Consider the following 24,603-nt stretch of genomic DNA (forward strand, 5'->3'; position numbering starts at 1 on the left):
AAGAAACAAAGAAAGAAACTTTCTATGCAATATCCCACTCGTTGCATAATGCAGTTCAGTTCAATTGCAGTAGAACAACAAGTCCCATGGGAGAATGCTCGAAGAGAGCATGGATTGTTATCCTATACATTTACAAATTTCATATCATGTATGCAGTTTTTCGCACATGTGATTGGTATAATAAACGAAAATGCGATTATAATAGTTCTTCTATCTCTTTTTCTCTCTTTCTTTTTCTCTCTGTCTATATCTATCTATCTATCTATCTATCTATCTATCTCTCTTTTATTTTTTCTCTTTCTGTCGTGAACACGTCGTCCTTATTTTATCATGAAAATTTAGAAAACGATTTTATTCGATCGCTCGAAATTTTAAAAAATTGGATAGAATAAAATTGAAGAAATCTGTTTCGTTTTTCTTTTTTTTTTCATCAGATCGAAGTATTCTCCCTAAATTTCTCCTTAAAATTATGAATTATTATTATTAATGTTATTATTAAATCGTTAAACGTGATTTTCGATACAACATTCGTTAGATACAATAGAAATGATCGTTGACATTGTTCGTAGATGTTTTCAAAGGTAAGAAAATATAAAAGCCTACATGAATATTTTTTTATTATACGACGATGATAGAAGATACCGTGAAAGTTGAAAAAAGTAAGATGTAGAACGTTGAAGTAAGAAGACGTTAAACGGCTTCAAGGAGGACATACGAGCTAATTAGATTTTTCATAAGCACATAGTAACTACGTATCATTCCTTTTCGTCGTTCATGAAACACCCGGTGTAAACCTTGATCCATAGTTTTATTTTTTTCTTTGTATTCCGTTTTGTTTGTTTTTATATAATATTAAAAACAAATCGGGTATAATGAATATAACCGAGTAAAAGATCGACGAGAGAACTTCGTTAATTTCCTATATTTAACGTTTGCACGTCTATGAATAAATTAAATGATTACAACAATAGATTCAATTAAGTTATATAAAAAGATATGTAAAATAAACGTAACTCATGGACGTAATAATAACTAAATAACACGTAAGTACTTAGTTACACATCGCCTATAGTTCTCACCCGAAATTTCGACGCAGAGCGAGGGAGAAACAGAGAAAGAGAAAGAGAAAGAGAAAGAGAGATAGAGTATAAAGTCCCGACCTACCCGAAGATCTCCGACGTAATGTATATCAACAAACGTAAAGCCGCGTTCCAAGTAAACCGATGGTGGCAACGAGAGCGAAAGAGAGAAAAAGAAAGATACACAGAAACAACCAAATAAAAAGAAAAAGAAAGAAACGTGTGTAAGAACGATCGAACGTACTTACAAATCAAAACAAAGGACACATCAAACCGATCCACGTGTTTTTCATAGAACATTTATCTATCGACGCAAATCATTTTCTAACTATTCTAACGTTCAAACGTGTCACGAATTAAACGTCTACGAATTAATCCAGTCGAAATATTCCCGTCGAATCAATGATATCTCTCTTCCTCTCTCTCTCTCTCTTTCTCTCTTTCTTTCTTTCTTTCTTTAAACCTTAATAAAATAATAAATCTAAAAAAAACTTTCGATATATCTGAAAATATAATTAAAAGATATATATTTACAATAAAATATAAAATAAAAATTTCGATTCGATTCTATTTGTTTGTCTTTATTACTTTTACGATCAGTTTTTCTCTCTCTCTCTCTCTCTCTCTCTCTCTTTCTCTCTCTCTCTATCTCTCTCTCTCTCTCTCTCTTACTGACTGGAGGTCGTTAGCTCCTGACACGCACATACACGTACACGTACACGTACACGTACACGTACACGTATACACACACAGAGCGGAGGGAAAAGCTTCAACGAAAAGGACTCACCTCATTGACGACAACGACAACGGCCAGAAGGAAAAGTAGTGACGATAAGCGACAGCACGAAGCTCGTTTCTCCCTCTTCTACTTTCTCTCTCTCTCTCTCTTGTCCCTTCGACAAGAGAGACGATGGTATATAACTCGAGGTCAATCTCGAGATGGATTCCGTTGATCTCCAAATGACGACGAATGACGAGCCGATGACGTACTTTGTTGTATATATGACGCCAAAAGTTACGACTGTCTCTCTCTATTTGTATATATATCAGTCCTTTTATATTTGCACAACACGCGACGAAAGTTTAGAGAAAGTTTAACTTGACGACAGAGCACTACACTCTCTCCCTCTCTCTCTATCTCTATCTCTATCTTTATCTTTTTCTTTCTTTCTATCTCTCTCTCTCTCCTCTCTCTCTCCCTCTGTCTCACTCTCTTTCTCTCTCTCTCTCTCTCTCTCTATCTGTTTCTATCCGTCTGTCTTGTCTAACGAAAATCTACCGTTTGTCGCGGCTACGCCGCTCGAGTGGTCGGTGTGGACTGCAGAAAAGCCCGCAGATGATATCAGAGAGCTAGGGGTGACTGCATGACATCATCGCCGGCCAATCGGAGCGGCAAAGTGTTAGCGCATGCGCGGAGTTAGCGACATGGCGGGGTAGTCGCGATATATCGCATATCGATTGCGCAATTTCGCGGACCTCGTCTGACCAACCCCATCTATCGGCGATATCTCCGTACTACGTTCGAAGTTACGCGGGAAACTTATACTTTTCTTCCGAAACTTGTAACTTTTTTTCTTTCTTTTCTTTTTCTTTTTTTCTCCCCAGATATCTTACGATTACTCCAATTAATTCTTTGTTCTTCTTCTTTTTCTGATCGACAATTCGTCGATTGAGTCGAAGGATCGAATTAGTTTTTTTTTTTTTTAAGTGTTATATTTTAATAGGAAGACGATTAGAACTGTCGCTTCTTTTTTTATTTGGCATCTTAGGATTATATTTTTTATGCTACGAGAAGTAATAGAGATACGTCTTTTACTGTAACTAAAAATTTAAGAATTGCCGACGGTCTCTCGGGTCTCTTTTTTATTCCCTCTTTTCTTCGTCATCTCCTTTTTTCTTTCTTTTTTTCTTTTTGACCACATTTTAACTCGTCAAAGAAATATTGAAGAGATATAAAAAAAAAAGAGGAGAAAAAAATGAAAACCCTTTCACGAGACGTTTAATATCCTATCTTACAATGTTCTAATTTATTTATATATTAAATAAAGTATGTCGCAGCGGCGACTGCGGCACCACCGTTATCGAGTTAACTTTAAATGTCTGGTCTCGTCTCTCGTCCCGTCTCCTCTCTCTGCACTCGGTAAAACCTTCGGCACACAGAGGAGTTTCATAATTCCCGACGCGACGACGTGTTTCATCTCGATTCGTGCCACGTTACCAAAGTTATAACAATAACCACTATGTATTGTAATTACGAGAATACTTGTATAATATATACATATATATTTTTATGAAAAAAAAAATATATATATATCGAGTTGTGGGTAATTAAATAATTTCATAAAACATAGAATAAAATATAAATTTAAAAAATTTGCTACAAGATAGATAAGCTTCGAAAAGAGATTTTACAAAATTTTTTCGAATCCGCCATTAATAATATTTTAATCTCCCTCCCTCCCTCCCTCCCTCCCTCCCTCCCTCTCCCTCTCTCTTTCTCTTTCTCTCGATAGTTTATTAATTGCATTAGTTAATAAATAGATTTACTTTATCGAAAAGAAAATTTTACAATTAACGAAAATACATTAATATGAAGTTGCATTTGAAATTGATTCGTTTTTACAAAAAAAAAAGGGAAAAGAAAAAAGAAAAGAAAAAAGAAATAGAAAAAAGAAAGGCAAAGGAAATTGTCGACGTTTTGTTATAAAATTTAACGGGTTGAAAGTATCGAGCGGCAAACAAACAATGCAAAAGTTGTCGTCCTGCACGAAATATTAGCATCATCGTCACGAGAGAGGTGGGCCCGGACACGATCGTTTCGTCGAGCAACGGACGAGGTTAATTGCAAATTGCAACGAATTCCAATTTCTCCGTTGTGTCGCGTGTACTGCGCTTTTGACATAGAACAACACGGCACCGATATATATATATAACATATGTGTGTGTGTATGTGTGTATGTGTGTACAAATATTCGCGATGGTAGTCCCATAATCACGGCGATAAAAGAGAAGAATGAATAAAAATGAAATAAAAAAATAAATAAATAAATAAAAGAAAATGAAAGATAAAACGTAACGCCCACATATATACATACATACATACATAAACGGGCGTTAATGACCATTTAAAAATTTTAACGACTTTTAAAGAGAATTTAAAAATTTTGCGTGTCGACTAGTAGCGAGTAGCCAAACATGTTTCGCGAGTGTACGTTCTTATATATAGGTGTGAGTGTCACCTATGTGTCGTTATTTATTTTTTATTAACTCTTAAAAATATAAATTACTTCATATACCTTTTCCCTATATCAAAGAAATTCTATAATATAATTTTTTATTAAGTGATATATATCGACCTATATTTTCATTGAATTTGTTTTTTATTTATTATACATATATACCTACAATATATATATGCACAAACATACACATATAGTTGACATATAAAATTCAATCTATCAATAAGATAGAAAAACAAGATATCTAAATGATCGTCTTTTAAGATCTTTTCTATGCATGTGTGTGTGTGCATACATATATATACATATATACATTCACATACATACATTATATATATATATATAAGAAATTAAAAAAAGAATTAAAAAAAGAATTAAAAAAATTAAATAAAAAGAGAAGGAGAAAAAATATTCCCGCAAAAATTATCGAGAACAACCGAAGCGATTTTTCTCCTCTCTTTGTTCTCTCTCTCTCTCTCTCTCTCTCTCTCTCTCCCTCTCCCTCTCTCTTTCTCTCTTTCTCTCTCTCCTTTTCTTTCCTACTCTCTTTCTACACGTAGTTCGAAAGCACTCGACACGCTTTCTCACCGGAAAACTTTGCCTTCGCCTTTGGAAAGGAGCCTTTTGTATTCAGGAGTATGATAATATCCATCCATCCCTACCTTCCCCTTCCCTCTTTGCTTCTCTCCTTATCTTCCTCCCACTCTCTTTTCCACCCACCTTCTCTATCTATCTTTGTCATTCCTCTTACAAGTACGACGGCTCGCACCTGTTCCAGTCACCATATATACCCAACGTTTTACGCGTGTAACGCGGTATCCACCTCCTCCTTCAACCTCACCTCTCACCTCTCACCTCTCACCCTCTTCCACCCTCTCTCATCCTTTCCCTTCTGCCTAAAAAAAAAAGAGGTGGAAAAGCTTCTGCTACGTCTCGACGGAAGATTCGAAAACGGAAAGATCTCGGAGCTGTCCTCGTTCGAATCTTTTCGGGGAATAACTTTGCATATTTCAAAATGGCGGCATCTTAGATAAGAAAGTATGTAAGTAAGTACATCAGTGATATCGTAACGTCATATCATTGAATACGATATTTTCATTATGATCAGAATTTAAATATTCTTTTTCTTCTTCTACTTCTTCTTATTTTTTTTAAACGTATCTCTTCTAAATTTTGTAAATCTTCATATAAAAAAAAAACGTCTTATTTCTGCTATGATATATCTTATCTAAGACGAATGTCTTGTTTTTATTATAGGGTAGGTTACATAGGTTTTATTAACGTTTCGTTTTTTTTTTTATATATATAAATCTTGTACAACAGAAAAAGGAAAAAAAGAAAACTTTTTATTTCTTAATTATGAATGTTCGATGGAAAAATTTTTTGACGCTTTTCATTGACATTTATTTCTCTTTCTCCTTTTTTTTTTATTATACACGTAGAAAGAGAGAAAAAAACAGATATAGACATACGTATCGACGCAAAAAGTACACGTTATCGAGAATTAAAAAAAAGAAAAAGAAAAAAATCGCAAAAATTAAATTTCTTCGAAATTAAGATTATTCAACGTTCAAGATTAGAATCGAACGTTATATATCGTTGATCGAAGATAGAACGTCGAATGTTTCTTCTTCTTTTTTTTTCTTTTCTCTCTTATCTTATATCTCGTTTAAAATTGAGAGGAAGCAATTTTGATAGATTCTCAAGGATCAAGCTAAGGACTTTTGCTTTGAAGGAGAAAGCGAATTCACATATACTGTAATCTATCTACATACACCAATACACATATATTTCGAAATATATTTTTTCTCGTTGAGAATGGAATCGTTCGTATGTAAGTACGCGTCGTACATACTAGAAGCCTACATATGTTCGAACTTTGTTCCCTCCGAAGCATTTTTCAAGAGACGCGTGGAACGAGGAATGGTCAAATTATGCGACATATTGCGCAACCAGACAACCCTCCTTCCTTCTCCCTCTCTCTCTCTCTCTCTCTCTTGTATCGTTCCTCTATACCTCTACAACCCCCTCTATCCCACCCCCGACTAGCACATCTCAGAGAATTCGACGATTCGATGCGGAAAATCTTGACGATATATATATATATATATATATATATATATATATATGTACGTGTCTGTGTGTGAACGAGAGTATTGTTTCGATTACGACACGTCATATATCCGGTGTCAAGATTTTTTTAAATAATCCTTTACGCGATTAAACGCATTATCGATTAAATGTTTCTTTCTCTCTCTTTTTTTTTTTTCTTGACGATCTCTACAATTATATGAAAATGTATGTAAAGCGTATTAAGTAATTAAACAATTAAGAATATAAAAAACGTTAATAAAATATTATTATAATATTGATATTAATAAAAATATATAAAAGAAACTATATAAAAATGTCATTGATCGAAATTTAGAACAAAGAGACGATTCGTTCTATTATCGAAATGTTGGAAGAAGATTGACTAACGTGATAATAATATTGATTTAATTTATAAAAAGAAGAAAAGACGTTCTCTCAACTCCGAGTTGTTTAATAATATATATTAAGAATGCGCAAACAGCGTTGCGATAATTGACATCGAAGAAAAAAAGTCAAAAGTCGATGGGTCGACTGTAAATGCGATAATAATATTAGTTTGATTTAAAAAAAAAAAAAAAAACAAAAATAAATGAATAAATAAATTTCCGTTCTACTTCAGAAACGATTTAAAAATCTCGTAATGATAATAATTAATCTTTCAATGATAATCGATCAAGAAAAGAAAAAAGAAATTAAAAAAAAAGAAAGAAATGTCTTACAAACGAGCAATGGCGTCGCAACGATTGACCTCGAAGAAATAACGATAATAAATTTCGACGTTACAAAAAGTTCGTACGAACTTATTGAGATTTACTACGAACTGATATGATCTATACGATCGTCGATTAAATCGAACGAACGGTGGTTTAACGGCGAGCGACAAATTAGCGAGAAATCGAAACACAAAACAAAATTTTATAGGTATTCCCCTAAACGTTGCAACCCCTACGACACGATGAAGAGAAAACGATTCGCATAGTTCAGCGTTTATTCCACGCATCAACGTAATGAACGACGATTCACAAAAGCTCGTTTGCAATTCAATAAATCAGCGTACATTCACTCGTAGAATTTAGGGTAATTTCTATCTATCTCTCTTCATCTCTCAGAGCTCACCCTATTCACCCTTTTAAGTTTAACGCATTTTATCGATCGTTATCGAGAATCTAGAGAGAGAAAAAAGATAAGAAAGGAAAAAAAAGAAGAAATTGGAGTAAAAAGTATGTAATCGATAATAAATCGATCGAAAAAGGTTCCTTAATCGATTTTCAAATCGGAAATTGCCATCGTCATTCTCCACAGAACTCGTTACTACTGTTGTTATTGTAGTCGTTGTAATCGAATACGTGTACGTCAGATCGACGATATAACCTTCGAAAAGATCGATTGGTTTCATCGTAAGAACGTATAGAAAAGGAATATATTTCCAATCCATCAAACCGACGGACCGATTAGATTCTCTCTATTCGATTAGTATATAGTACTGTATACGATTGCATTTGAAATGCGTTTAGAAGTTCGCGAATCGGAATATATCAAGGATCATTGACGATCGACGTTTTTTCAAAGGGTCGATCGAATCGCTCCGTGAAATCCTATATCGCAAATTTGCAAATGTAATTTTACGACGAAAAAGAAAAAAAGAAAAATCAGCAACATTCGATTAAAAATTCTTCCAAGTTCGTTATTACGATTGATAAAAATAAAATTGTTGGAACAATGATGAAGTGGATGAAAATAAATTTAAAAAACGAAATAGAAGGGAAAAATAAAGGAAATATCCGCGAGATTCGATCAAAACATTTTCAAGCTTGATATCACGATTAATAAAATTTACGAAAATATTGAAACATTGATTGATTTGATCGAAATAAAATTTAAAAAATCGAAGATAAAAAAAAGGAAGAAAAATAAAAGAAATATCCGTTAAAAATTCTTCAAAAATTCTTCAAAAACATTAAGTTTGGTATTACGATTAATAATTAAAAAAAAAAAAAAAGAAATACATGACTGAAAAAAAAACATCTAACGAAAGAAGAAATGCATTACACTCAAACGTTTTTTCTATAAATGTCACGTGAACTTCTTGGATATTAAAGAGAGAGAGAGAGAGAAAGAGAGAGAGAAAAGACAGGCAATCGTGAGAGGCTTTGCTCGATTCTTTCGTTTTTTCTCCCCCATCGGCCCTTTTCTTCTGCCCTTTTCAGCAGAGATCTCTCTGCCAATGGTGAACGTAAAAGCAAAGAAGAAGAGAGGATCTCATTAAACAGTTTTTCTTTCTTTTTCTTTTTCTTCTTCTTTTTTTCTTTTTTTTTTTTTGTGAAACCTTTCAATGCCCATCCGGCCACCCACATCTTTTCCATTGGCCTATTAAAACTGTGAACAATGAGTATATAAAATAAATCGTTACCAGCACGTTTCTGAAATTCTCCCTATGCCATTGCTTTCTTTCTTTATATATGTACAAAAAATTTCATACTTATTATCTCGCGATATAAGAAATATATTATATTATATTATATTATATTATATTATATTATATTATATTATATTATATTATATTATATTATATTATATTATATTATATTATATTATATTATATTATATTATATTATATTATATTATATTATATTATATTATATTATATTATATTATATATTACAAGTTGTCCATTCAACATTTTGATTTTGAAAGACATTCGTGTTTATTATATTAAATGATAATAAATTTGACGATAATAATTTCGAAATTATTCATTACAATTATTAAATTGTCTCGTGCGATCGTGATGAAAAAAAAAAAAAGAAATTACATATAAAGTAAGTAGAAAAATATTTTAGAAATTAAATTAGAAAATTTATGTACATAATTAACTTATGTATATCATTAAGATATCTCGACGAGTTTCAATCGTGCATTTCGTAGCAAAATTGTTGACAACAAGATAAACAAAAATAAATAAATAAATAAATAAAAAGAAACAAAGAAAAACAAACAAACGAATCCGACAACTATTAATTTCTTCGATACAATTAGTCTAAAGAAAATTGAAATGAATTATTGTATCGAGACCAGACAATGTTAGAATCGATAAACAATACGTCAAATTCCTGAAAGAAATATATTATAGAGAAATCGGTCTTTCCCCGGGCGGGAAATTTCATCGTTGATATTTCAAATTGAATTTGTATATAACCCATGGTTACATGTATATATATATATATACGTAACATGTATCTGCGCCGTTTCATCGTCGCGCTACGACGCGTGTTTCCATCTCCTGTATTTACATAAGTGACTTATGGACAGGACTTCGGTATTAGCTTCGCGAATGGCCAGCAACCTCGTTGGCTTGAATATCTTTGATGTGACATTTTCGCGCGGGAACTCAAACGAGGAGAGGGGGTTGGATGCTCGTTCTCTCTGCTAACGTTCGGTGTGAAATATCATACGGTACACTTTGCATGGATAGGTATATATGTATATATAAGTGATATACATAGAGGACGGATATGTATTATATCTCTATACATATCGCTATACGTTGAGCAATGGGGATGCAACGGGGAGAATACACGACGAATATTGATTTCGCAGATTCCGCATTTCACTTGGAAAGGGATACAAATATTTTCTAATATCCGGTCGAATCTTTTATGATTTTCTTTTTAATTTCTTTTTTATTTTTTTTTTTTTTTTTTATAGACCGATTTCATTATTATATATTAATACGATTCTCTATTTTATATATATATATTTTTTTTCCGTTGAATATGATAATGTGGTTTTTTGTATAAAAAGAGAAAAAGAAAAAAAAAGAAAATTGAAAGAAAAATTTCTGATAAAATCTGTTCTTTCTTTCAATCATCGATATTTCGTTTTAACTAACTTTCGTCGAAATGACTAAACGATTCGATGAATGTAATTTTTTTCTCGATCCTTTTTTTTTTTTTTAATTCCATCGCAAAGTTTCTCTCTCTCTTTCTCTATCTCTCCCACCTCTTTTTCTTCTATATTAAAACATTATCGTTAGATATATAAAGTGAGAAATATCGGAAGATACAGAAAGGGAAGATGAGAAATCGAAGAATCGTTGAAATAAACGTTTCGTTCGGTCGGTAAAAAAAAGAAGAAGAAGGAAAAAGAAAAAAGGAAAAAAAATGTACGTAACGAGATATATCTTTAGGGAAGGCACCATAACGTTACTTGCGATAACGTGCAATAATTCACGCTTTCCATTCACAGATGACAGCTGGCATCCATCTTTCGGAGACAAACCGAATGCGACACCGTAAATATAGACGTATGTATGCTCACATTCATCGGTGTGGCCCACCAACACCGATTTTTCATGCGTAATTAACTGTCACCGATCTAACAAGCACAAATTTCAGATAAAAATTCGACCTTCTCCGTTTCACCGGTTTGGTGGTATTACAACCTTTGATATTAAAATTTAACCTTGTGAGAGAAAAAGAAATATTAACGCGAGCGATTCAAAAAAAAAAAAAAGGAAAATAAAAGAGAAAAGAAAAAAAAATCCGATTCGATTCAGTCGAAAAACAATATAATCGAATTAGGTGAATCATTCTGACGATAACGAACGAGATAACGGATTAAAAAAAAGAAGAAGAAAAAATAAAATAAATTTTCTTCGTATGTAAAACGAATTCCATTATATTATTACTATAATAATTATTATTTTCATTATTAATTACTATTAATTAATAATATCAATTAATAATATTAATTCATAATAATAATTATCATTGCTATCATCAGTAGTAATTAATATAAATTAATAATATTAATCTTATTAATAATAAGATCAATATTATTATTTAACAATAACAATACTAATTATTATTATTATTATTATTATTATTATTATTATTATTATTATTATTATTATTATTATTATTATACTATTACTATTTTAGAATCCTCAATCGTTACACATCTCTTTCTTTTCCTTTCCTTGTTTATTTTTGTTATTTTTACCTACTTTTTATAAATAAATTTCAAGCATAGGACACACGTGAGATTTGTTTACGCGCAAAACGCGATAACAACCGGAAAGAGAGACAAGTTTTTCATTTCTTTTTCTTTTTTTTTTTATTTCGTCGCAACAAATTGTATTTCTTGGCAAGCGAGTATTCGGTAAGACGTTCGTAGCGTTGGAAACGATTCTATCATGAGCGAAACGTTTTATCAGATAAAGTCTTGCTATCGGTCTTGCCAGATAAGGGAACGGTGACAGCTCGGCGATGACACAGAACGTACCTAGCTAGCTAGTCGAGTTCTCTACGACGGAGTTACGTTGTCTCGTGACGACGATTTTTTTTTCTTTCTCTCTCTTCCTCTCTCTCCCTCTCTCTCTCTCTTTTTCTATCTCTGTCTGTGTCTCTCTTTTTCTTTCTTCCTCTCCCTTTCTGTATCTTTTATTCCTCCTTTTCTTCGTCTTCTACTTCTTCTTCGTCTTGTTCTTTCTTCTTCTTCTTACTTCTTCTACTCATCTTGTCCCACTTTTCCTACGTGCTGGCAATTCAAATTTCAACGTGCAAAGCGAAATATCGTCGAGCAAGTAAGTTCCATCTGTTTTTCTCAAAATGTGAAAACTGTGAGACGGAATTTAAAAAAAAAAAGAAAAGAAGAAAAGAAAGAAAGAAAGAAAGAAAAGATAGAGACGAACAAAAAGTTCCAACGATCGAAATTCCATTTCCTTTTTTTCTTTCTATCTTTTTTTCTATTTTATCCTTTTTTTTTATGTAATAACTAAAGAAGCCTCTAGATCGTAGAAATCACGTGTATTCATTCATGAAAAAAAGAAAAGAAAAGAAAAAAGAAAAGAAAAGAAATGATTCTACATGGGGAACTGATAGAAATAAATAAATAAATAAATAAATAAAATCCTTTTCTTTTTTTTTTCTTTTTCTAGAGAAATAAAATTTCGTTGTTCAGATCATGGACGCCCTCTATCCGAGTCTACATGAGAAATTTAAAATGGAAGGGGTCTGTCCGATTTGCCTCTTGGAGATGGAATTAACACCAAGATTTTCTTGCGTGAACGGTCATACGATTTGTTATCGTTGCAAGCCACATTTTTATGGATGTCCAACGTGTAAATCATCCCTCGACGTAGAGATTTTACCTGAAAGAAGTGGTTCCGCACATACCCCACCACCCCCCACCCATTACTTTCCACACCCGATACAACCAACTTCGCGTAATTTTCCAAGTCCGATTTATCCAAGTGCACCGCCAATGAACAGCAACGAATTTTTAAATCAGGAAAGAAGAAATCCTTGGGGTATGCCTATACCTCCTGAGGATCCTCAACTTTTGCCATGTGCTTATGCCTATCTTGGATGTTGGATTAAAATACCCCAACATCTTCGACTACTTCATGAATCCAGGTAAGAATATATGAATCACCAAAAAATATATATATAAAAATATATAATATATATATATATATATATATAAATCTTGTATGTATGTATGTATGTATGTATTTGTTCTTTTTTCTTTTTTTGTTTCTTTTTCTTTTCTTTTAATTTGAAATTCCATATGATCATTCTTTTTTTTTTTTAAAGAATTATAACGTATATAATATGGAGATAATAGGTTTATTAAAAATTAGAAGTATGATATTATATAATATCATACTTCTAATTTATGCGTATTTCAATTGAAAAACGAGATTTTCAGACATTTTCATGCGTCTCATAATCGAATACTATCATGAAAAAACCACCCTCATATTTTCTCTCTACCTCTCTTTCTCTCTCTCTCTCTTTCACTCTTTATCCACATGCAACCATTTATCTTCGCTCGAAATCACTCCAGTACTCTTAACGTTAATATCGCGAACGGGTAAATATTTGATAAGCCATTTTGAATACCTGTCGATTGATATATTCCATTTCGACCAACGTCCACTCTTTTTTTACTCGCTCGATGACGACAGATATATGGAATTGTCGATTGATAAGTTAAGTGTATCCCCACCCCTTCACCCATCCTGCCCCCATTAAAGAATTTTTATAAATAGATGATTTTTTTCTTTTATTCGTTCACTTTTATTCAATTGCCGTACTCGACACTTTTCATTAATTAACGGTAAATATTTTATCAAATAAATAAGAAATATATATATATCGATATTTTGATTAATATAAATAATTAAATATCGCTTGTATTACGTGAATATTATTGATATTATTTTCATCGCAAATTATAGGCAGTCATTCTTGTTTTTTCTGTTTTCTCTATTTTTTTTTTCTTTTGTAAAAAGATTTATATAACCAATTACGAATTTATACGATTGCAGATGCCAGTTTCGACCACATATGGAAGAAAATAAATTACCAACGGATCTTCGTCACGATCAGAGCGATCTCGTCGAATGCGTTCACAACGTCGTTGGTTGTAAAGTTAAGATACCATTTTGGAGAAAGACCATACACGAGAATGTTTGCAATTACAAGGAGAAATTTTTAGCTATGAACGACGTGATCGAGAGCATCGGTTGCGTTACGATCGTCGATGATCCAGAGGAATTGATCGATTGTAGATACAGAAATATTGGTTGTATGGTAAGAATGCCAAGGAGAAAAAAATACACTCATGAACAAAAATGTAATTATCGAGTGGACGACGACGATTATCCTCGTCGTCATAATCGTCAATGGGAGGAACCTGACATAGATTTCCATGGAAGTTATCCTGACATAGAATTCGATCCAGAAGAGCAAGTTGATTGTAAATGGTACGAGTATGGTTGTCGGGTGAGACCAAAACGTTATCGTAAATCGATACACGAGGAAAAATGTAATTACAAAATGGCAGAGTGTACGTACAAGCATTATGGTTGCAATGCCGTATTCGAACCTTCTAGAAAATACGCTCACGAAAATTCTTGCGGTTACAGGCCATAAATAGAATACTTCTTTGAATAGGATTAAACGAAAGCGTGTTAATACGCGATAACGTATATGAATTTATCTTTGAATATATAACTTATATAACATCAGTGTTTCCTCCCTCTCTTTCCCTCTCTCTGTCTCTTATCGATAATCCTACAAAATTTTATTCATCGATAATTTTATTATCGACGAAGCAAATCTGATAATAAAAATTTAACAAAACGAATATGTCTCTTATCTGTGTACGCATAATTTAATTTTTACTAATATATATACATATGTATATATATGTATATATATATATATCTTAGGTATTATATAGTAAATATATATATATATATTGTATCGTAAATATATATATCATAAATATTTTAATCTAACAATAAAAAGATTTGTACCAATTTCTTTACAACGAACTATCCACCGACCTCGATATGCCAGAACGAATATATATATTGTTAAATGAATATTAAACGTAACTTGCACGAAAGAATCCGTTTCGCAATACTTCAGACCGTCGCTATTAGAACACACGTTCTTAATCTTTCCAGCGCATAACGTGAAGACGTACAAGACGGCTTGATATGTACTATGGGTGATATCGATCAGCTATATACACAGATGGTAACATAACAACACGTGTGACGTTTGTCTATGTTTTACAATATCGTGAAATATCTGAATACTGATTTGAAACTTTCGATGGTCGTTTAATATTATCTCTCTATCTCTATCTCTCTACTTATATTTCTATTTCTATCTCACTCGCTCACTCGTTCGTTTGTTCGTTCGTTCGTACGCTCCTTCTCTTGCTTCTCATTAAAGCTCGGAGTAAAAAAAAGAAAGAAAGAAAAAATAAAAAAAATAAAACCGACCACTGTTACCAGTCACTACGTTCGTTTTGGAAACGATAACTGACGACGTTGTCGACGTAGCGATATCCTTCGTCATAATTTCTCTATCCAAGAAAAACTGGGTCGTACCTTTTATGTCGTCCAATTTCACATGCAAGTTTTCAACAGAGATCTTTCTCTTATTGTCTACACATGACACAAAAAGGAGGTACACACTTACATATGTATAATACATGCATGCTTACATGGATGCATATATCTATATATTCTCGTATTATATTCGAAATCAGTAATAGATAGGAAAGAAGAGGAAAGGAGGGAAGAATAGAAGAAAGAGAAGAGGATGATGATGAGGAGGAGGATGAGGAGGAGGAGGAGGAGGAGAATGAGAAGGTAGAAGAAGATAAGGAAAAAAAATAAGGAAAAAAGAAAAGTTACGGATAAACATCTCTGTATTTTCTTCTTGAATGCACAAAAGTATTGTTTCTATATTCCTTTTCTTTCCTTTTTTTTTTTTATCTAAAACTAGACTAACTATAAATTATCGATTATTCTTTTGCAAAAAAAAATAATATATATTATATATTATATTCATTTATATATATATATATATATTCACTTTTATATATATACATATACATATGTATATTCAATACTTGAAAGAAAAAAAATTCAACTTATAAAAGTACTTAGGATAACAGCAAAGCGGATCGAAAGACTAGTAGCTAAGACTAGTGGGTGAGTTTAGGAACCCCATTAGCCGCGATTTCGAAGAACCTGAGGGATAATACGAGGGAGGATTATTTACTCTCATCTTCTATCTCTCTCTCTCTCTCTCTCTCTCTCTCTTTCTCTTTCACACACACACACATACACGCACACATATAGATCACATCAAGAAGATAGGAAGACTTACACTACCATGGATGGGATCATTGTTGAGCATGATCGCACGGAGTCTGGGATATCCAACACCTGGAGGCTAATGGCGCTAGCTCCTAACCCTCCTCCCTCCTCCCTCCTCCCTCCTTCTAACCCTCCACCTTTTCTGTTCCTAAAGCATTGCGTCGTTCTTGGACCAGAACGACATTTACACACGCCTACATACCCATATATCATGCCCATTTATAACGTCGATGAGTAGCAAAAGATATGCTGGCAGATATGTACGTCATCGGTATCACGTTATTACGTTTCCATCTACTATTTTCTAATAGTTTTAAACACGAAAACTATCATCTAGAAACTAGATATATATATATATATATATATACTTCTTTTTATTATTTATCATATAAACTTTCTAATTAATTTCTAGCAATTATATAATGATTTTCTTTATTAATTTTTTGAACTGCATTTTCCATAATGTAGATATTATAATAATATCGTTAATATTAATGTAAAGTGTTTTCGATCACCCGATGAATTTTAATTACTAAATTTGATTATAATAATTCTGAATTATATATTTATACATACACATACATACATCATATATATATATATATATATATATATATCACACAATTAAAAATTTATTTGTAAATTTATAAGATATATCAGAAAATTTGTTCTCTCTCCTCTCTTTCTCTTTCTATTACATAAGAGAAAGAAACCTAAAGTACAACAACTTTATCTCGTAGAATGTACATCCTATCTATTCAGAATGACTTTTAAACACGGTAGCATCCCCTTTAAGATTCCAAACGTGCACGGGAGATTGTCCTCCACGGTCTTTACTATGTAAAACAGCCCCTATTCCCTTTTGTCCATGGGGGTCTATCGTTCTCTCTCTCTCTCTCTCTCTCTCTCTCTCTCTCTCTCTCTCTCTCTCTCTCTCTCTCTCTCTCTCTCTCTCTCTCTCACTCTCTCTCACTCACTCTCTCCCACGCTATCTCTTCCTTTTTCTTTATTTTTATCAAGATGACAATCTTCGGACTTTCTCAAGAGTATCAGGCAAAAGTTTCTTTCGCGAATCTGTTCGATATTTATTTAGTAGAAGAAAAAAAAGAGAGAGAAAGAGAGAAAGAAAAAAGAAAAAAAAACTAAAAAGAAAACGAAACGAGAAAAGTGTCCATACAGAAATTCAGAGAAAAGAGAAGCTGAAAGAGGGGTAAGGGAAAAAAAAGGAGGTGATGAGGGGTGGTGAAATCTGTCACGAGTTTCCAAGATTTTCAACGGATAAAACCCACCGCCCTCTCTCTTTCTCTTTCTCTTTCTCTTTCTCTTTCTCTTTCTCTTTCTCTTTCTCTTTCTCTTTCTCTTTCTCTTTCTCTTTCTCTTTCTCTTTCTCTTTTTATATCCTCTCGGTCTAACACGTGCTTTGATCTTCGAACGTGACCTTCGGGCAACAACGATCGACCTATGAAAGAGTATTTACGATGTCACGTGGTAAAGGAAAGCATCAAAAGCTCGATGATGGCCATCTACTACGTATTACATTTTCTTTTTCTCTCTTTTTTCAACCCCCTCTCCTATCTTCTCTTTCTCTATCTCTCTCTCTCTCTCTCTCTCTCTCTCTCTGTGGTTATCTATCTATCTGTCTGTTTTTTTCTCTCGATCTCTTTCTCTCTCTCTCTCTCTTTTTTTTTTTTTTTGTTAAATAACGACGCCGTTTATTTTTTAGCACTCTGACGCATCGTTACGACACGATGATATCGTTTAAAAGCATAGCGTGCGCGCGCGCGTTCGTTCGTTCGACGATGCGTTAAGCGAAAATCCATATTGACGGTAGGTATGTACATATATGTACGCGTTCGTAGGAAAAGATATTACGCTGGGATGCGTTTCCTCGATCGATGAAAAAGATTCACTATTTTAAACTTAGGGGGTACATACGTACGTCTCGTCGGTGTAAACATTAAAGGGATGTACTCGAGTATCACGAGGAAAAAGAATAAGAATGGGGGAAAAAAGAAGAAGAAGAAGGAGAAAGGGATGAAGGAGAGAAGGGATAGAGAAAAATTATAGTTCGTGTAGTCGTTTAAAAGTAGAGAAAAAAAATAATGAAAATGAAAAGATGAAAGAAGTAACGTTTGACTTAACTTCTCAAAGAAATCGTTACAAATTCTTTCCTCTTCTATCTTTCTCAATAATAATTAATTATTAATTTATAATGTATAATAAATATACAACAAACGCGCACATATATGTGTATAATATATATGTCGTAATATAATATAATTTAATATAATTGTCTCGTATAATTTTGAACGTGCGTATAAACGTATGAAAATTTATTATTGCGAGTTTGTGAATTAGATGAATCATAAAAAAAAAAATTTTTTTACACCGATATAAATTTATAATAACACTTATAATTACACGAGAAGTAAGAGAACGAATTTTTTATCGATACTTAATATATTTTATCTTATCGCTATTCTAGGTAATATTGTATACTCGTCTTCGAAGTATAAAATAAGACATTATCGTTAAAAAAAAAAAAAAAACTGATGACGACGACGACGACGACGACAACGACGACTACGACTACGACTACGACTATGACTACGACAATGACTACGACAATGACGACGACAACGACGACGACAACGACGACAACAACGATGATGATGATAATGGAGTGAGAAGAAAGTTTCTGCTTCGACGAACATAAGTTTCATTCCTCTGGACATAGTTCGAACGAGAGAAGAGAGAAAAATAGAGGAAGAGGGTTATGGGCGGCAAGTGAGAGTGTCGCGAGGGGTGCGGGCAAATTGCACCCCTGGGGGGACAGGGTTGACGAGTGGCGCGAAGAGCACAACAAGGCAGAAGTCAGGCGACTTTAATTAAGACACAGGTGCGCGAGCTTCTGTGTGTCTCGGTTGGTTGCTACTGACTTCGAAGCGTGAACAAAAATAAAAGGAACAAAAATAAAAGAGAAAAAAAAGAGAGAGAGAGAGAGCCACGAAAAGAGTTTTACTCCTTGTCGACAAAAACAGAAAGAAAGAAAGAAAAAAACAGAAAAAAAAGTACAACGCATGGTACATACACGTTACATGAGATGTAAGAAGAAAATGAAAAAAAAAAAAAAGAAAGAAAAGAAAAATGTCATCGTAATATATATATATATAAATAAAAAAAGTTCTTTACTCTCCTGTCCTGTTTTTCGCAAAGGATATTTCAAAAGATCGATATAAGATCTCCTCTCTCTTTTCGAAAGGAATGAATAAAAAAACGGAGTTTCCTTTTTTTAAGCTGATAGAAGCTGAGATACCACTCGAAAAGAGGAAACAAGCTCTTCGAACCACCTGCTCCTCCCTTTCTCCCTCTCTTTCTCTGTCTCTCTCTCTCGGGGTCGGTATGGACGGAATCTCTTTCGGACGATTTTCGGATTTAGCCGCAAAAAAATGCTAACGACTTCTGTTCGGAGGAATTCATTGACGATCCGATCTACCTATCCAAGAAAATCCCCCAACGCAAAATATATATATATATACACTTACATATATACATGGAATGATGACGTAGATAGGATAGGGTAAGATAGGTGGATACACAGAACGAAAAGTAAAGAAAAGAAAAGGAAAGTAAAGAAAGCAGCAACTCCTTGGGATCATTTTAATGCATGTATTCATACGGTGAAGGATGCAAAGATTTAGATAGAGGGGGTGCATAGGTAGAGTAGACTAGGGTTGATGCGATGTAGTGGTATAGGTGTTATAGAGATTTCCATGCTTTACTTTTTATCGTCCTCTTCCTCGAGAGAAGGGTACATACTCTTTTTCAAATATCCATACATATACACACGTACGTACGTATGTATGTATGGATGGATGGATGTTTCCTTGCTTAGAATAACTTTAGAAATCGTTTATATCCTCGATACAAAGACACGATATTATATCCGTTTCGATCAGACCGGATATCCACACTTCTCGACAAACAGACTATCCCATTTCCCTTCCACCTCCCACGATTTCTCGTTTCCTTGACATACACACGCCTGGTGATAGGCAACACTTTATACCTCCTTGATAATTTATAGTATAAACGTATCCGAAAACATCCTGACGATAGGCAACCCGTCTCGCGTATCTGAAAATCATCGTCGCTTTGAAAGATCGAACGATGACGCATTAAAATTAATTACCGTATCGTTTGATCGTGTAATTTTTTTTCGAAATTGTAATTTCCTTGTCTTTTTCTTTCTTTTCCCAACAAGATTTAATTAAAAGATCCCGAAAAAGCTCCGTAGCACCCGGGCCTTACTCGCAAGAAGAGAAAAGAAAAAAGGAAAAAGAAAGAAGAAAAGAAAATGGGAGGAGCAAGAAAAAGGGGGAAACAAAATTTTCGAACAAACTTTCATGAAAGAACGATCATCTAATATACAGTTTATTTCCCCGCCAACACCAAGAGAACGGCAAGACGTAGGAATTCGAGTAAGTAGGTATACTTACTCCTCAGTTTGATTTACAAGCTATGCTATATACATATAATACCATAGAAGGACGTAATCCTCGTTATAACAGAGGAGGACCATAGGCATGGGACTATGATTTTCTCACATAAATACATCTCCCGTAGATAAAATAGAGCCATTCGGATAACTGGATGCTGCTGTCTGTTACTGCTACCGCTGCTGTTGCTACTGCTGCTGCTACTTCCACTACTACTATTACTACTACTACTTGCTTGCTTGCTTGCTAAGGGCAGGACACGCGAGCACCATAATTCAAGTTTACGTTACAAGTCCCTCACCACCACTACTACTATTCTCACTACTACTACTACTACTACTACTACTACTACTAACTACTACTACACTATTGCTACTCCTACAATACTGCTGCTGCTGCTGCTGCTGCTTCTACTACTACTGTTACTATTACTGAAGTGAAAGAAGAGAAGAGATGGAGAAGGAGAAGGAGGAAAACTACCCCTCCTCTCTCTCTCTCTCTCTCTCTCTCTCTCTTTCTCTCTCGGTAGTCGTATCTCAATTTTCTGTGGATATAACCATCGAACTTGTTCTGTAGACATCGACAAAGCAACCCCGAAGCGTTTCAAATTGATGTGAAACATGCGGCCATATATATATATATATATATATATATATATATATATATATATATATATATATATATAGAGAGAGAGAGAGAGAGAGAGAGAGAGAGAGAGAGAGAGAGAGAGAATTATAGCAAATCGAATATAGCTATCGTACCATCGAATGTACGGGCACGTACGCGATTATCATTGCGGACCGAGTTATGGGCCACGATTGTGTAAATAAAGAGATTTGTATCAATGAATTAAGCTCAGATTTCGACGTGTAATCGATTAGATTCGATAATAAAAGTTTTCTCATTGATTTTATTTTCATTTTTATTTTTCATCTTTATATACTTTTTGCGTATACACGTGTGGGTGTACGTATATTTGGGTATTTATGGATTTAAATTCGTAGGACATTTGTTAATAAAATTGTCCGAATAAATATATTTGTATATACATCGTAATTAGATTTATTCGAAACGAATTGTTTCATTCGAATTAAAATTCCTTCTTCGGAATGTTTTCAAAGGGTTTACGACGAATATAGTTATAACGATAGAATTATTTTTCGTTTGGTTAAAAAAAAAAAAAAAAGATGAAAAAAAATCTAATGAAACGCAAAAGCCTTCTCGCTTATAAAGTATATTTATTTTTCAAATAAATATATATATGTGTGTGTATGTATATATATTAAAATAAAATTTTTAGAAAGGAATTATTCCGACCGAATTAAAATTCTTTTTGTAATCCCTTCAAAGGATAAAAACGAATACATTTATAACGATAAAATTATTCATAGTTGGTACAAAGAAAAAAAAAAAAGAAAAAGAAAAGAACTTAAAAAAAAACTTAATAAGACTAAAAGAAAAAAAAGAAGAAGAAAAGTCTAACGAAACGTTAAAAAAAAGTTCTGAGTATTATTAAACTATATTCGAGAAATTCTAAATAAATAAATAAATGTGTGTGTGTGTGTGTGTAACTCGATTTTTTAAAAGTAATTATTTCATTCGAATTAAAATTCCTTCCACAATCCTTTCAAAGGGTAAAAACGAATACATTTGTAACAATAAAATTATTCTTCGTTCTTTGATAAAAAGAAGACTAAAAAGAGGAAAACGAAGAGGATGAAAAAGAAGAAGAAGAAGAAGAAGAAGAAGAAGAAATCTAATGAAACGCAAAAAAGTTCTGGGTTAAGGTATATTTGTAATGCAAATAACGGTTGGGAGGCACTTTCTTAAAGTGGAAGGGAAAAATGAAAAGACCGAAACAAGAAGGAAAAAGGAAGAAATCGACCGTCCCATCACTCTCGCTAATCCAATTTCAAATTCTTCGACAGCTTCCTCCCCTCCAATCCCTTTTTTCAAGCAAGTCAGACACCCACCCAAGCAACTAACCAACCAACTAACCAACGAACCAACCAACGAACCAGCCAGTCAACCAACCAGTCAGCTAGCAAACCAACGGATCACGTCCGACTCGACGTTTTCTGGATACTTGCAATCTTAGCAAAAAATCCTAATTTCTCCCTCTTAATTACCTCGGGGACACTACCGATCGTCAAAACGAGAGAACGTCCTGAATCCTTATTACGAAATCGCGACTCCTCCTTTCACGATGACACTCCTTCTCCATTTCTTTGAGCTTTATTTTACAAGAGAAAGAAATAAATAAATAAAAAGATTCTCCTTCGTATTTATTCTTTCTTTAATAAAAGCTTTAAAAAAACTTACAATAAATGTTGAAAATTAAAGTTGTCGTACGAGTCCGATAAAAAATTACTGACAAAATTTGCATCGAGCTTTGCCCTTCGAAAAAGAAAAAAAAAGAAATAAATCAATGAATAAATAAATAAATAAATAAAAAGATTCTCCTTCGTATTTATCCTTTCTTTAATAAAAGCTTAAAAAAACTTACAATAAATGTTGAAAATTAAAGTTGTCGTACGAGTCCGATAAAAAATTACTGACAAAATTTGCATCGAGCTTTGCCCTTCGAAAAAGAAAAAAAAAGAAATAAATCAATGAATAAATAAATAAATAAATAAATAAATAAATAAATAAATAAATAAAAAGCTTCTCCTTCGTATTCGTTCTTCTCAATGAACAATCAACGAAGTATTTACAACGAATATTAAAAATTTGTGATATAAAAATTGTTGAATCGCAGAGCTTGACAAAGTCTACAAGATAATATATAGTAAACAACAACTGATCGATGTAATTCGTTCGAAAGAGAAAAAAGAGAAAGGGGAAAGGGAAAAGGAAAAAAGAAAAGATGAAAACTCGGCGTCCAAAGAACGATCGTTCGTTGAAACGTTTATCGACATTAACAGAAAACTTTTTGTGTTTCACAATTGGCCGCTAACAAAAAAGGACAAAAATAAAAGGGGGGAAAAAAGACACGAATAAAAAAAGGACGAGAAGAAAGAAAGAGAAAAAGGAAAAAAAAAGAGAGAAAGAGAAAGGAAAGCGTGGGAGAAAACAATCGTAAGCGTGTCGGAAGCTTTCCCTTTCCTTTTCTTTTTTTCTTTTTTCTTTTTCCCCAAACGAATAAAATAAGAGAAAGAGAAAAAGAGAGAGTGACGAAGAGAGAGAGAGAGAGAAATACGAAGGGATATGGAAGAGAAATTTCACGTTCTCTTTCGTCCATCGCACGTGTTTATCGACGACGACGACGACGACGACTGCTTGGCGTCGGTGAAATCATCAGTATTGTCGTCGTTGTTCTCGCGAGTCGATTTATTTAGTCTATTCACTGGAAAAGTGCTTCCATTTTGGAGGCAACTAGCAAAGAGAGACCGAGTATATATTTAAGAAAGAGAGAGAGAGAGAGACTGAGTAAAGTATACACATTGTGCTTTTCTAGCATTCTATTATATATAGGACAAAAGTCCCTAATCCAACGATGCATTCGTTCGAAGAGGATAATAGTTTCATTCTCTCGTTCTCTCTCTCTCTCTCTTTCTCTCTTTCTCTCTTTCTCTCTCCATTATTTCACTTCATAATAAATAACGATTCCTTCTTCGTCGTTTCTATTTAATTCTCAACCCTTCCGTACCCTACGAAAACAAAATTGATTTGTTCTTCAAACTATAATCCCTCTGGGCACTGGACATCGATCCTAAAACAAGATTCTCAAATTACTCGTAACCTACGATCTAAAAAAAAAAGAAAGAAAGAAAAAGAAAAAGAAAAAGAAAACATTGAGAAATTTCAATTTCTAAACGGTGGAAGAGAAAAGAAGGTTAGTAAGGTTTAGTATTCATCAGACCGCATGACGGTCTGACCTCCTGCCGTTCTCCCAATCTTTATTCGAACGGTCAAATTTTGTATTATTCATGCGTGTCAGATACAGAATCCGACACGATTCGATGTAACATTCTTATTATAATAAATGCGATCTATGGAGAAAT

At 33.3% G+C, this 24,603-nt stretch overlaps 2 protein-coding genes and 1 long non-coding RNA gene across 5 annotated transcripts in view; 2 read left to right on the top strand and 1 right to left on the bottom strand.

The window, feature by feature from the left end:
* The window catches only part of LOC127065127 (putative mediator of RNA polymerase II transcription subunit 26), a 172,054-nt gene that overhangs the window by 107,189 nt on the left and 40,262 nt on the right, over window positions 1-24,603 (bottom strand). The gene's annotated exons all lie outside the window — the stretch shown is intronic.
* LOC127065134 (uncharacterized) lies at window positions 5,084-11,082 on the top strand. Of its 2 annotated transcripts, none has more exons than XR_007781951.1 (3): window positions 5,084-5,364; window positions 10,658-10,715; window positions 10,807-11,082. It is a non-coding gene; the product is annotated as an uncharacterized LOC127065134 (long non-coding RNA). The 2 variants fall into 2 exon arrangements; XR_007781952.1 differs by having other exon boundaries at window positions 5,084-5,360.
* Window positions 11,673-14,566, top strand: LOC127065131 (uncharacterized). Of its 2 annotated transcripts, none has more exons than XM_050997067.1 (3): window positions 11,673-11,996; window positions 12,351-12,828; window positions 13,746-14,566. In XM_050997067.1, the coding sequence occupies exons 2-3, from the start codon at window positions 12,377-12,379 to the stop codon at window positions 14,350-14,352; spliced, it is 1,059 nt and encodes a 352-aa protein (XP_050853024.1). In that variant the 5' UTR covers window positions 11,673-11,996; window positions 12,351-12,376; the 3' UTR covers window positions 14,353-14,566. The 2 variants fall into 2 exon arrangements, with proteins under 2 accessions (XP_050853024.1, XP_050853025.1); XM_050997068.1 differs by having other exon boundaries at window positions 11,674-11,996; window positions 12,374-12,828.

Source organism: Vespula vulgaris, chromosome 7 (genome assembly GCF_905475345.1).
Source record: "Vespula vulgaris chromosome 7, iyVesVulg1.1, whole genome shotgun sequence".
Taxonomy (NCBI): Eukaryota; Metazoa; Arthropoda; class Insecta; order Hymenoptera; family Vespidae; genus Vespula; species Vespula vulgaris.